The sequence below is a fragment of the Charadrius vociferus genome, unplaced genomic scaffold, assembly GCF_000708025.1.
Source record: "Charadrius vociferus isolate BGI_N301 unplaced genomic scaffold, ASM70802v2 scaffold450, whole genome shotgun sequence".
Lineage (NCBI taxonomy): Eukaryota > Metazoa > Chordata > Aves > Charadriiformes > Charadriidae > Charadrius > Charadrius vociferus.
Genome location: NW_009646931.1, coordinates 2,316,355 through 2,329,029, shown reverse-complemented (window position 1 = coordinate 2,329,029; position 12,675 = coordinate 2,316,355). Strand labels below are relative to the sequence as shown.

The following is a 12,675-nucleotide window of genomic DNA, read 5'->3' as shown; positions in this document are numbered from 1 at the left end:
CCCCTAGAAGCTATGCTAAGGCACATGGAGGACAGGGGGTGATTCAAGACAGCCATCATAGCTTCAGCACAGGGAAGTCCTGCCTGACCAACCTACTGGCCATCTGTGATGGAGCGACTACATCAGTGGACAAGGGAAGAACTACGGATGTCGTCTATCAGGACTTCTGGAAGGCCTTTGACATGGTCCCCCACAACATCCTTCTCTCTAAATTGGAGAGATATGGATTTGATGGGTAGACTGTTCAGAGGATGAAGAACTGGCTGGATGATTGTATCCAGAGGGCAGTGGTCAGTGGCTCAATGTCCAGATGGAGATTGGTGACAAGTGGTGTCCCTCAGGGTTCCATACTAGGACCAGTACTGTTTAATATCTTCACCAATGACACAGAAAGTAAGATCGAGTGCACTCTCAGCAAGTTTGCAGATGACACCAAGCTGAGGGGTGCCGTTGACACGCCTGAAGGACGGGATGCCATCCAGAGAGACCTGGACAAGCTCAAGCGCCCAGGGGGGCCTCCTGAGGTTCAACAAGGCCAAGTACAGGGTCTTGCACCTGGGTCAGGGCACCCCTGGGACCAACACAGGCTGGGGGATGAAGGGATTGAGAGCAGCCCTGCTGAGAAGGAATTGAGGGTACTGGTGGATGGAAAGCTGGACATGAGCCAGCAATGTGCACTCACAGCCCAGAAGGCCAACCGCATCCTGGGATACACCACAAGAAGAGTGGCCAGCAGGTGAAGGGAAGTGACTCTGCCCCACGGCTCCACTCTCGTGAGACCCCACCTGGAAAACCTTGTCTAGCTCTGGGCTCCCCAGTACAGAAGAGACATGGACCTGTTGGAGTGAGTCCACAGGAGAGCCATGAAGATGATCAGAGGGATGGAGCACCTGTTCCATGAGGACAGGCTGAGAGAGTTGGGGCTGTTCAGCCTGCAGAAGAGAAGGTTCTGGGGAGACCTTAATGCAGCCTTTCAGTATTTAAGGGGGGCTTATAAGAAAGATGAAGACAGACTTTTTAGGAGCACCTGTAGCGATAGGACAAGGGGTAATGGTTTAAACTCAAAGAAGGTAGATTTAGACTAAATAGAAGGGAGAAATTTTTTACAATGAGGATGATGAAACACTGGCACGGATTGCCCAGATAGGTGGTAGATGCCCCATCCTTGGAAACCTTCACAGTCAGGTTAGTAGATGCCCCATCCTTGGAAACCTTCAAGGTCAGGTTAGCTGGGGCTCTGAGCCACCTGATCTAGTTGAAGATGTCCCTGCTTATTGCAGCGCGGTTGGACTAGAGGACCTTTAAAGGGGCCTTCCAACCCAAACCATTCTATGATCCTATTCCATGATCTAGAGATGAGAGGCTATGACAAAAAAAAAAGGGAGTGGGGGGTCGGAGGGAATGGCAAATATGAGGCAGACTTTAAAACAGAATTGGCAGAAAGAGAGTGAGCTGGATAAAGGAGGAAAATGGTATTTACCAACTTCTTCCTCTTCCAAAGTTTCAGCCTCTGTAGTTTGATGTTTGTGGAGAATCTTAAGCCTTAAAATATGAAGCTATTTCAACTCTGCAAGAGAGACTTTCATCCTGAAAAGTTAATAAAATAATAAGGCAACTAAATTGTAAAACAGGTGGGATTTGTAAATACTTATACAGTTGCATTTGGACTAGAAATCTTGACTGAAACATCAGGGAAAAAATATTTTAAAATTGGTTTCTAAAAGGATGCAATGATTTCAGGAGTTAATTTAATGGGTTTTGACTTGTTTGATCCACATGGCTTCTATGACAGCACAGGAGGTAATTTTTAATGTGTATTTCAAAATTTCATTTAGAGATTGGCAGAGCTAAAAGGACTGTCGGCTCCTCTCAGAGAAAGATACACTAAGAAGTTTCATCTCTGGCCCTAAAAAGAAAAGCACCACAGAAGAGCAGAAAGCACAAGTAAACTTCTCTTGATGCAGAAGCAGCAGGGTTATAGGTAGCTCTGGAGGTTCCTTTTGCCACGTGTGGGCGTGCTTTTTCATACCACTGTGACTCTGCAGGTGCAGCTCTGCCCAGGCACCTGCTGCCATCACATCACATGCAAAGCCTAAGTTTAGCACTGACCTCATGGTTGGGAGGTTTTCAAACTGCCTCTCTGCCCTTGTTTTAGTGCTTTATCATGCTGTGGATCAGCAGACAGTTAAAGAAAGGATTTCCCTTGTTACAATGAAATGAACTGCTCATTTGCACTTTTTCTTCCTTTAGCACCAGGAGATACATTGCTTGAAGAAAGCAGATGAGCCATCTTACTCCCACAACCCCGCAGTAAGGAATGATCCTTACTTTCATTGATATCTGAGAGAGCTGCACCCCCTCTAACAGTATTAAGATACATGATGAAAGACCCTACAGGTCCTTCAAACATCCCTTTTATGAACAGCATTTTTATGCCTTGCTTCTGCACTTCCTTCCCCCTAAACTTACCTGAATATTTTCATCTTCAGACATCTGCTGTCAAGATCTGAATTCTTTACAAACAAGTTTTGTTTACAACCAACTGTCTCGGTAACCTGTGTAACTCAACTGCTAGTGAACTACCCCATTTGTTATCTCCAATCTTGTCTGGTGAGTGGGATTCTTTTTAAATTATGAATTTTAGTAATTTGTGCATTCCAGCATATCCATTAACATTTACTGACTGTGATGTCATAACTATCACCTGAAACAAAGGTTGAGCCTCATACAGTTTTCACAAGACTTTTAAGACAAGGTTTATGAGTCATTATCTTATCCCTGACTTCCTTCTCTTCCTTCTCACAGCTGGCTGTGATCATAAGACAACTTTCGTTCTTGGCTAAACCAGGATTTTTCGGTTCTTTTTTCCACCAGGAACAGAAGGTACTTACTGATAATTTCCTTGCTGCCCCTCTGGGGAAAGACAGGTTCAGACTTTGAGTGAACTCACAGTTTCACGCTTTGGACTGGCTCTTTGAAGGTACTTGCCCTTTTCCTTTGGAGAGGATCACTCCCAGTACCGAGTTTTCCACTCTGGCCACTCCCGTGGGACAAGCTGACGCAGATTCTGAGGACTGCTAAAAATACACAGCCAGTTTTGATCTCTGAGCCTAGAAAAACTGTCAATTCTATCCTGCTATGTGTGTAATCCTGTAACAGGCATTCTTTGAACCATATTTCTTGATGTTTGCCAAGGTGCAGCTTCACTCAGAAACATGCAATTATTTTTTTTTAAACTATTACTGTACTGGTGTGACAGTAATTAACGCCTGGAATCTAACACACTTTTGACTTCCCGGCAAAATTCAAGTTTCTTCACTACAAAAATAAAAACTACTGCTGTGGTCTTGGGTGGGGAAATGGTCATCGCATCTGCATCTGTTCAAGCTACTACAACAAGTGGATGGCCACTGACCATACAGCAAATTTTTCTACAAACATTTGGGGGCTGCTACAAGAGCTCTGACATGACAGCATTATAGATGGATGAACAGCAATACTTTTCTTTGCCTCAGTAAGTACTTGTCCTTAATGTCTTACACTGGTGTCTGATTTTCCTAACAAGTCTGTATTTCATTTATTGCTGCCTATTTGTATCTCTTTTCCCTCAGTCATTCAAACTCTTTTAAGATTTCTCTAAGCTATGGTACAAGTAAGCTGGGTTTAAAATACTAGGGTAGTGCATGTGTGCGTGTACAGTCACAGTGGTACACAGCACTAACAGCACTCTGTGTGTAAATCACTTTACATGAGAAACTTTTATTAAATCAGTTTATTACAATCGTTAAGTTACAAAAATAACTTCATCCATAATGATGTTAAACATTAAATACAAAGGTAAAAAAGTTGTGCAGTGCTCTTAGAATAAAACTTTTTATGTGTTTGAGAGGGACAAAGTAGAAGACCCAGAAGTTCTTGTTTAAGACTGTCAGTCTGCATTTGCCAACTATATTTAGTTCTTGTTGACTTGAAGACATATGGAAAGCAAACTACATGTTAAGGAACTGAATTTCATCTAGGCAAGACTGAAAGCAGTGAGAGTTTCCCTGCTGCTTAAGAAGAAACTCAATGCAAGGCTTAATCCATTTTAAATATAACAATGATTATTTTCAAAAATGAAACCAAACATCAGCAACTGTTTGGAAGTGCACAGCAGCTGAGAAATTCTGTTCACGTGTCTTCCACATCTGCCACCATAGCCTCAATTGCACTCCAGTCCAGTTTGCTGAGGATACTTCCCGTGCTTTCAGAAACAGCATCAGTGTCGATAATACCAAGAGGAGAGAAACTCACAGAGTGCAGTGCAGAGGCCTATTGGAGGAAAAGAAGATGAGCCCAATCATTGTGTATCATTCACGGACAAGACCTCTGTGTAGCCAGTAGAAGTGATCCTACTCTTTTCAAACATGTCCTAATCAAGTTACGTCCTAATCAAAATTATTCTGCAACAAATGCAATTTATTTTTCTGTTAATGCACTCCCACTAGCATCTATTGCCTGGACAGACAAGATGCTTATACCGTTGTTATAAAGAACACTGGTTTTCAAGGCTCATGAGAATGACTTTGCTTGTAAAGACAAAATGTAGTTCTGCTGAATCACCATCATTTATGTCCCTCTGCATCTATCCCACCCACACTTTTTGAACAGAGAACCACATTTTAAATAAAGCAGAAGTAAACAAAGTTTAATGGAAGCTATCAAATTCCCAGAATAAGGAGACATCCTACCTGAAACAAGGAGTCATGAGTATCTTGAAGTATTCTTTGGATATCATCAGGCACAGTCCAAGGACTTACTATGTCTCGATCACTCTCTTGATCAACATCTTCTGTCTGGACTGCGGTGGCAACATGTGGAGGCTTTTGTTTTGATGTTCTGCTGACTCTGTACTCAGCAGCTGCGGAGAAAACAAGCCAACCCCAGCACTGTTAACATTTCCTGCTGTTTTCTTCTGAATGTCTTGAACTTCTCCAAGAACAGAAGCTCCAAGTTCTACGAACTGAAGCTGTGTGTAAACACATGTAAAAGCAGCATGCCCTGTTATATTGAACTGATGCGGGGTTATGGAGAGAAAATGCTGCTTGTCCCTTCCAGCCTCATGCTCTGAACTCTTCCCAGGGCAGAACATAAAGTGCAACAGGACTATGCACAGCGCCTACAACATCCATGTCCTGTAGTGCAGTCCCTAAAAAGGGACATTGCTACATTATTTGACAGAGGAATAAAACTGTATAAATCCTGGATTTGTACCTCTTAGAAGACACGGAACTTTAGTGAAACCCTTAGCAGTGATGGGATATACTGAAGGAACAGATACAAGAAGGTGACGTGAAATCAAAGAAAGATCAACCTGTATTTAAAGTTTAAAAAGAGAATGTATGGAAAGGAGGAGGAGAATTACTTCTTGCATGTGTAGAGATGAGCGATCGATACAGGAAAAGTGCCTATCTGCTTACTATTGCTACTCTCCCTTTCCTGCATTGTCAACTCAAATAAATTGACATTTGACAAGTCAAATAGGATCTTGACTATACCACTTGTCTAATTCTGCGTAAGGGAGAATGGAATCAGCCCACAGTACTTCCTAAGTGTCAGACTGATTCTCTCATCAATCTTTTTCTCTCCCATCAGAAATTCTGCTCCTGTAACCAAGTCCTGCACCTGTTAAAGAATTTGATTAGGAAGCAACATTCATATGAGGAAACTTTTGTGGATCTAGACCTACACATGTAGGCATAGGGAAAAAGAATCACTAAAATCCAAAACTCTTTTTTTTAGAAGTTCAGTCATATTTCTTTTCCGCTCTAATGTTATGACAAAATAGTATCTTAAATAGATACTGTACAGAGGGATAGCAAAGATGATTCCTACTTTAAAGAGCTTAGAAAGAATACAGCATAGAAAGGTAACGGAGAGGCACAGTACTTGTTTACTGTACCGCTAACTAACTCTCTCTGTAGGTTCAGGTGAAAGACTCAAGTCCTCTGTCCCTTATGACTTTGTAATACCTGTTTCAGGAAATCACTGAAATGTAGCACATTTGCTTCAGTAATCTTGGAACTGCCATTTGGCTAAAACCATTCAGGAGGTAAACAGAGGTGATTGGTTAAGATTCTTCAGAAGTTCACAATAAAAGGGACTTTTATGTGGGGGAAAAATGTTGATTTTTATTCTTCTAAACTAATGATGTATGAGGCCTGTGTTGCATAAATTCTACTCAGGATGTATTCTGAAATGTATTCTCCGTGTCTTGTTTTTCCCCTGTATTGTGTAGCTGAACAGCACTATGTCATTGCTCTTTGTAACTTACAGTGTCTAGAATTAACAGGACAGTTTGCAGCATTTCTCATTCCTCTTCTGGAATTACTCTTCTGTAGGAGCACACAGGCATTTCCTGAAAGGACAAAGAAAGCATTTCCTCTGTTAGGTGCAGTAGATTAAAACTACTCACAAAATCCTTCAAAATTTTCATCTATGCTTGCTTCCTGGATTACACAGTACTCTTGCTATGACAAATTAAGCTACTTTGGATTTCGAAAGAGATGATAAGGAAAGGTAACTCTCATCATTTAACAGGCCAATGACAACACAGTTGCAAATGCCTCAGGACAGCCAACCTCCAGGATTGTAAGTCTCACTTTCTATAGAGGTATTAAAGCTCCTCCCTCCCAAAATCTGGTAGTACCTTGAAGATCATCTTCAGTATGTGCCTTCGTTAAGAAAGTTCTGTTCTTAGCCCTGGACTGTGTTAAACCAAAAGCTGGGCTAAAATGGTGTATTTTTTGACCAAAGCTGGGTTTGGTAGCAATTCTGCTCCCTTCTGACAGAACAGGACTCTTCGGATGCCCTCTAAAAGAATAAAAAAAAAAGAAACAACAGCAAAGCCCAAATACTTACCACTGTCTACCACACACCATTCCTCCACACAATTTAGATCTAATAGAACTTATTCAGACAACACAAGAAGACCACAGAAATCACCTTCAGCCCACTTAGCTAAGGACCAGCATCACACGCTGCTTGTGGAGCCAATAAGCCTCACCAGAACTGCTGGCAGTCACAATGAAGACATATCAAATTGGCTTTACAAACAGCCAGTTTATGTCCAACAAAAACTTATCAGTTAGAAGTTACTTCCACTCCTAAGGTGGTTTCCTGAATGACATTCCTTAGCACTTCTGATTCTGGCTGATGTACTTAAACTGCCCTTGGACACCACCAGCAGGCTCTGTACAGCACTGACTACATTCACTTTAATGTTTTATCCTGGAACTTTACCTACTAAAAAGAGATGAAGAAATATTTAAGTCTGGAAGTTCCAGGATTATCTGAAGTATACTTATTATTGCAGTATACTGCAATATACACCTGGATTACATATACATGCCATCAAGTAGAATAAACTTACTGATTTATAATACTTGAATACCATCGTGTCCTCAAAAGGCAATAAGCACCAAAGTGCAAAAGAAAGAACAAGTAAAACCCTAGATAATGAAAAATATCATAAAGGAAGAAAGTAAATCTAGAGTTTGCTGAACTCTAGTTTAAGTAGTATATATGCATGCACAGTGGTATTTTTATTTGCTTCTTGCTTGCTACTAGATGCTCTTCAGATCATTAACTATGTTGCTGGCTACAGTTCAGTGGAATTGCTGTTGAGTGGAATGGGTTAGGGCATTGGTTAGAGCTATGACTCTAGAGTTGGTTTATTCTGTGCTCCAAAACACATTTTTAAGGCCCCCTCAAAGATTTGCACTAGTGGTGGTAAGAAGACTGGTACATGAACCTAATACTCCTCTGATCCAGACAAAGTGTATCTTTGATTCTGCCAAAATATAAAGCTTCTCTCAAACTAATCCTATGCCAACTAGCTACAAACTGCAGACAAATTTGAAGTGTGGTAAAAACACCAATACATCAGAGAAGGGTTAATGCTTAAAGTTGTTACCCTTTAGTAGATGCCATATGCCTTTTTCTGTACTCTTGAGGTGATCTTGTCCTGGACAATTGTGTATGATCATTTGCAGGGAAAACCACTGTTTCAGATAACATTTCATTCATCAGAGAAAGTGCTTGTGATATTCTCATACTGTGATGTTCAGATAATAGGGCTCTATGAAGAAATAATATTACATATTAACTCATGCTGTCACTCATTTAATTGCTACTGGCTTGTGAGTCTTGTAAGGCTACATGGTAAGCAGAACAGAAGAACATATTTTTGCGATTTCAGAGAAGATACACTAACCCTTTTAAGATCATTAGTAAAAAAGCTAAAACATTTATTAACAACAGGTTTGACAGAATGAATGAGTCAGCATTGGGGGGGTGTAGAAAAAGTGATATTTGGAAAGTGAAAAATACAGTTGAAGGATGAAACATATTCAGAGTTTTCCTAAACTGTAAAGCAAACATGAATTATTTATGCTTCTGGTTGAAATGCCATTCATATCTGAAGTTTCATAGACAAGACAGTTAAAATTACCTCTTCTTTAAGACTGGAAGATTAATATATAGATACGAATACCACAAGTTACATTTATAGCAACTTACTTGTCTTTTTCTTCTTTCTTCTTCTGGAAGAATTTAAGATCCTTTGAAGTAAGACTACAATGCTGTGCAAGAAAGTATAATAATGATTAACTTATTCTGTATCATGGTCTCATTCCAGTCTTTCACTCTCAAAATGCAGACCTATTTGACTTGAAAGTTACTGTTTACTACACTCTCCAGAATGAAAAACAATATGAACGCATATGGCTCTACCAGGAAATGCAGAGAAGATTGTGTCTATAAACTTTCAGTCTCTAAAAATACTGAAAGCTTGCAGTCAGACCTTTAAGCTCATATGCTTAAAATACTAACATTCCTAAGGAGATATCTGCACTGTTAAGCTCAAAGTTTCAAATAGCCTCATTTCCTAAAAATCAGTGACATTCCCAACAATAACTAATTTAAAAAATGGGGCAAGGTTGCCCTTTGACCCGTGTTTGCTAGAGTACAATTTGAATTTTTTAATGCTTTCTTCTAAAACCAAATCAAACCAAAACAAACCCAAAAGCTGAGAATCCCTCTCCATCTAATGATTTCAGGAGAAAAGCCTGTAACAAAACCATCAAGTATGTATTTATGGGTTGGCAACACAGGAGAGGGAGAGAAGCAGGACCCATTTTTCCTGAATCACTTCTCTCTACACATGTACAAAAGAGCAGTGAGGTTCAACTCTGGAAGACTGTTTAAAACCAGGGGAAATACTGTATTTCATAGATGAGTTCTGTCACTCATTCTAAACGTGAATACAATTGAATTATTTAGTAACAGGAAACTTTTGTGTGTTATGTGTTTGCTGCTTGGGAGTTAAAACCAGTAGAGCTTCAGCATGAAAGAATTCACAGCATACCTTGCATTCAACTGATGAGTAAACAACATAGGGATATATTTGCTCTTGCTAGGTCTCATCTCCTGTAACCCTGGAGCTTCACCTGACTCAGCAGTGTCTTTTCAGGTCCTGAAGGTTTCCAGGTGACAATTGCTTATTTTAAGATTTAATACTGATTGGGAAATTATTTCTGAACTACTTTTGTACCTTTTTTTCCCCTTCAGTTATTCCAGCATGCTGCAGATCAGCAGAGATAGATGTATCAGTCCATAAACATGTTTTTACTAATTGAACTTAAAATTAAAACAATTCTAGGAGGGAAGGGATTGTTTGCTGAGCCTGTATTGAAACCAGCCTTCAACAAAAAAATTCACAGAATCAGAATCACAGAATCTCCTAGATTGGAAAAGACCTGTAAGATCATCTAGTCCAATCATTAACCCAACACTGACAAGCCCACCACTAAACCATGTCCCTGAGCGTTATATCTACAGGACCCTTAAATACCTCCAGGGATGGGGACTCCACCACTGCCCTGGTAACGTGTTCCAATGCCTGATGATTTCTTTACTGAATTTCAGTAAAGAAATTCTTCCTAATGTCCAATCTAAACTTCCCCTGGCACAACTTGAGGCCATTTCCTCTTGTTCTGTCACCTGTTACTCAACAGAACAGGTGGACTCCCAGGTAACGTCTCTCCTCAGCCTCCTTTTCTCCAGGCTGAACAACCCCAGTTCCCTCAGCCGCTCCTCATAAGACTTGTGCTCCAGACCCCTCACCAGTTTTGTTGCCCTTCTGTGGACACGTTCCAGTGCCTCAATGTCCTTCTTGTGGTGAGGGGCCCAAAATTAAACGCAGTACTCGAGGTGCCGCCTCAACAGTGGCGAGTACAGGGGTAAAATTACCTCCCTGGTCCTACTGGATACACTATTCCTGATACAGGCCAGGATGCCGTTGGCCTTCTTGGCCATCTGGGCACACTGCTGGCTCATGTTCAGCTGGCTATCAGTCAAGATCCCCAGGTCCTTTTCCGCCGGGCAGCTTTCCAGCCACTCCTTCCCAAGCCTGTACCATTGGTGGGGGTTGTTGTGGCCCAAGTGTAAGACCCAGCATTTGGCCTTATTGAAACTCATACAGTTTGCTTCGGCCCATCGATCTAGTCTGTCTAAATCCCTCTGCATGGCCTCTCTAACCTCAGGCAGATCAACACTTCCACCCAGCTTGGTATCATCTGCAAATTTACTGAGGGTGCACTCCATCCCCTCATCCAGGTCACTGTTAAAGATATTAATAAAGATATTGATTAATACTATTAATTAATATTAATTAACAAAGATATTAATTCAGCAGATACTTGAGATCTCTGCCATATTCTAACACCTCTGCCAGCCCTCTGTAATTGCATACACTTCTCTGTGTGGGAATGACAAGGATGGCTGTCCTTAGTATCCTGTTGCATTTGTAAAGGATGTTGGCATCTGAACTCTGGTTTTTAAACTCATTGGGGGTTTTGGGGGTGTGCAGGGGAAGATGAAACAAGATGTAAACACATCTTCACAACTCCTGTAGTTACCACTCCCTGATAAAATACAGCTTTTATCAGTGAAAGTTACAGTAATCCAATGCACTCAGGTAAATACACTTCCTGAATCTAGAGCTGGGGGACAGGTAATAATTGCCACCTGCAGCCAACTGTCATTACTGCAGCCTGTGAAGAACACTGCATTTGCTCACTGATCACTTCTGACACAACTATGGCCAGTTCCAATAAAATAAAATTACACATATAAAAAAACAACATTAAAATAGGAAAAATATTACCAAAAGCCTTTATATTATCTAACTGGAACAATCAACACTTGTACAATACATAACAGTTACTCTTCAAGATACCCTTACCGCATTCTTTCGTAGATTGAATGGATTGTGCTCTTTCTGTCTTTGTTCATCCAGTTTTGTCACGTATTCTCTCATTCTTTCCTTTTGCTTCCTTTTCATCCACGCTTGTATCTCCTTCTTCTGCTTTTCTGTTTTTTGAGAACGTCCAGCAGCAGAACCATGAACCCTGAGAGCAGATGTAAATGGGAAATAACCTAGCACATCCTTTAAATTGCAAAGAATGGCAGCTACACACACGATATAACAAAAATACTGCAAGCCCTCTAAAATTATGACTCAGCTGAAAATGTAAGTAACGAACAACAGGGAAATTTTCTTCTGCAAAATTTTACTTCATAAAATCTTGGCACACAAGTAATTTCCAAGATGTTTCCTAAAATTTTTCTTTTATTTGTCCACTGCATACAGATAATAGGACCAAAGCTTTAAATGTGGACCATCCGTTATGGTCTTTATAGGATAACTGGCACAGAAAAAAATGCACGTCATTTTGCTTTGATCTTTCATTTTTAAGTATGTATGGTACCAGTACCTAGAAAGAAAAAAGGACCAATGAGATTCTTTTTCTTCCCTCCCCTCAACCTATGAGCTCCTTCACAAGTCTCTCTGTACAAAGTAATTTTTAAAACACTAACTTAGAATATTAAGAACAGAAAAACACAGCCAATAAGAAATGCTAACATAACTTCATCCTCGAAGTTCTTCAGAAATACTTACTAATTCACCTTGCAATAGTGTTTAAAGTAACTGGGTAATAAATATTTTCTTCACTGTAAAACTAAAAGCACTGGCCTAAAAACTAAGTAAGAGATTTTCCAAGAGAAGTGTTTCAATTTACGTGTCTCATTTTTCACATCCCATTTTGAATCTTCTCTCATTTTCAAGACTGGCAGGCGCTACTAATTCCAGAATCAAGAGAAGATATGTGTGTAGCAAAATAAGATTATCTCTAGTAGCGACAGTTCAACTTAAAGCTTATGGATTGAAGCATTAAAGCACTGAAGGGGTTAGAAGAACTTTCACACATTTGCAAGTGATTTACATTATGGCAGAGGGAAGTGTTATTACCAGAAGTACTCACAGTCATATGTGAAAATAACTACATGAAACTTAGCTGTCTTGAGGTTTTTCATCAGGTTTGATTAAATAAATTTCTGAAATTTTCAGTAATTTTAAAAATATTCACATAATTGCACAAAACAGTCCAGCTAGCAACATTTATATGTTGATGTAGTCATTATTAATATGTTTGGAACTCTGAAAGGATCACAAGGATGTTATGATCTGTGCACAGATTCAGGTTTGAAGCTCGAGTTCCTTTTACAATTTGAGTAAATGTTAGAACAAGTAAAACAGAGCACTACACTCTACTTGAATAGGTTACTAGAACA

General features: G+C 40.1%; 1 protein-coding gene across 1 annotated transcript in view; it reads right to left on the bottom strand.

The window, feature by feature from the left end:
• Positions 1 to 4,170: 4,170 nt before the first annotated feature.
• Positions 4,171 to 12,675, bottom strand: part of LOC104295010 (chromosome unknown open reading frame, human C5orf42) — a 65,534-nt gene continuing 57,029 nt past the window's right edge. Inside the window, 6 exon segments of the mRNA XM_009894711.1 lie at positions 4,171 to 4,311; positions 4,731 to 4,900; positions 6,689 to 6,852; positions 7,955 to 8,119; positions 8,560 to 8,621; positions 11,285 to 11,450. Coding sequence (XP_009893013.1) covers positions 4,171 to 4,311; positions 4,731 to 4,900; positions 6,689 to 6,852; positions 7,955 to 8,119; positions 8,560 to 8,621; positions 11,285 to 11,450 — 868 coding nt within the window.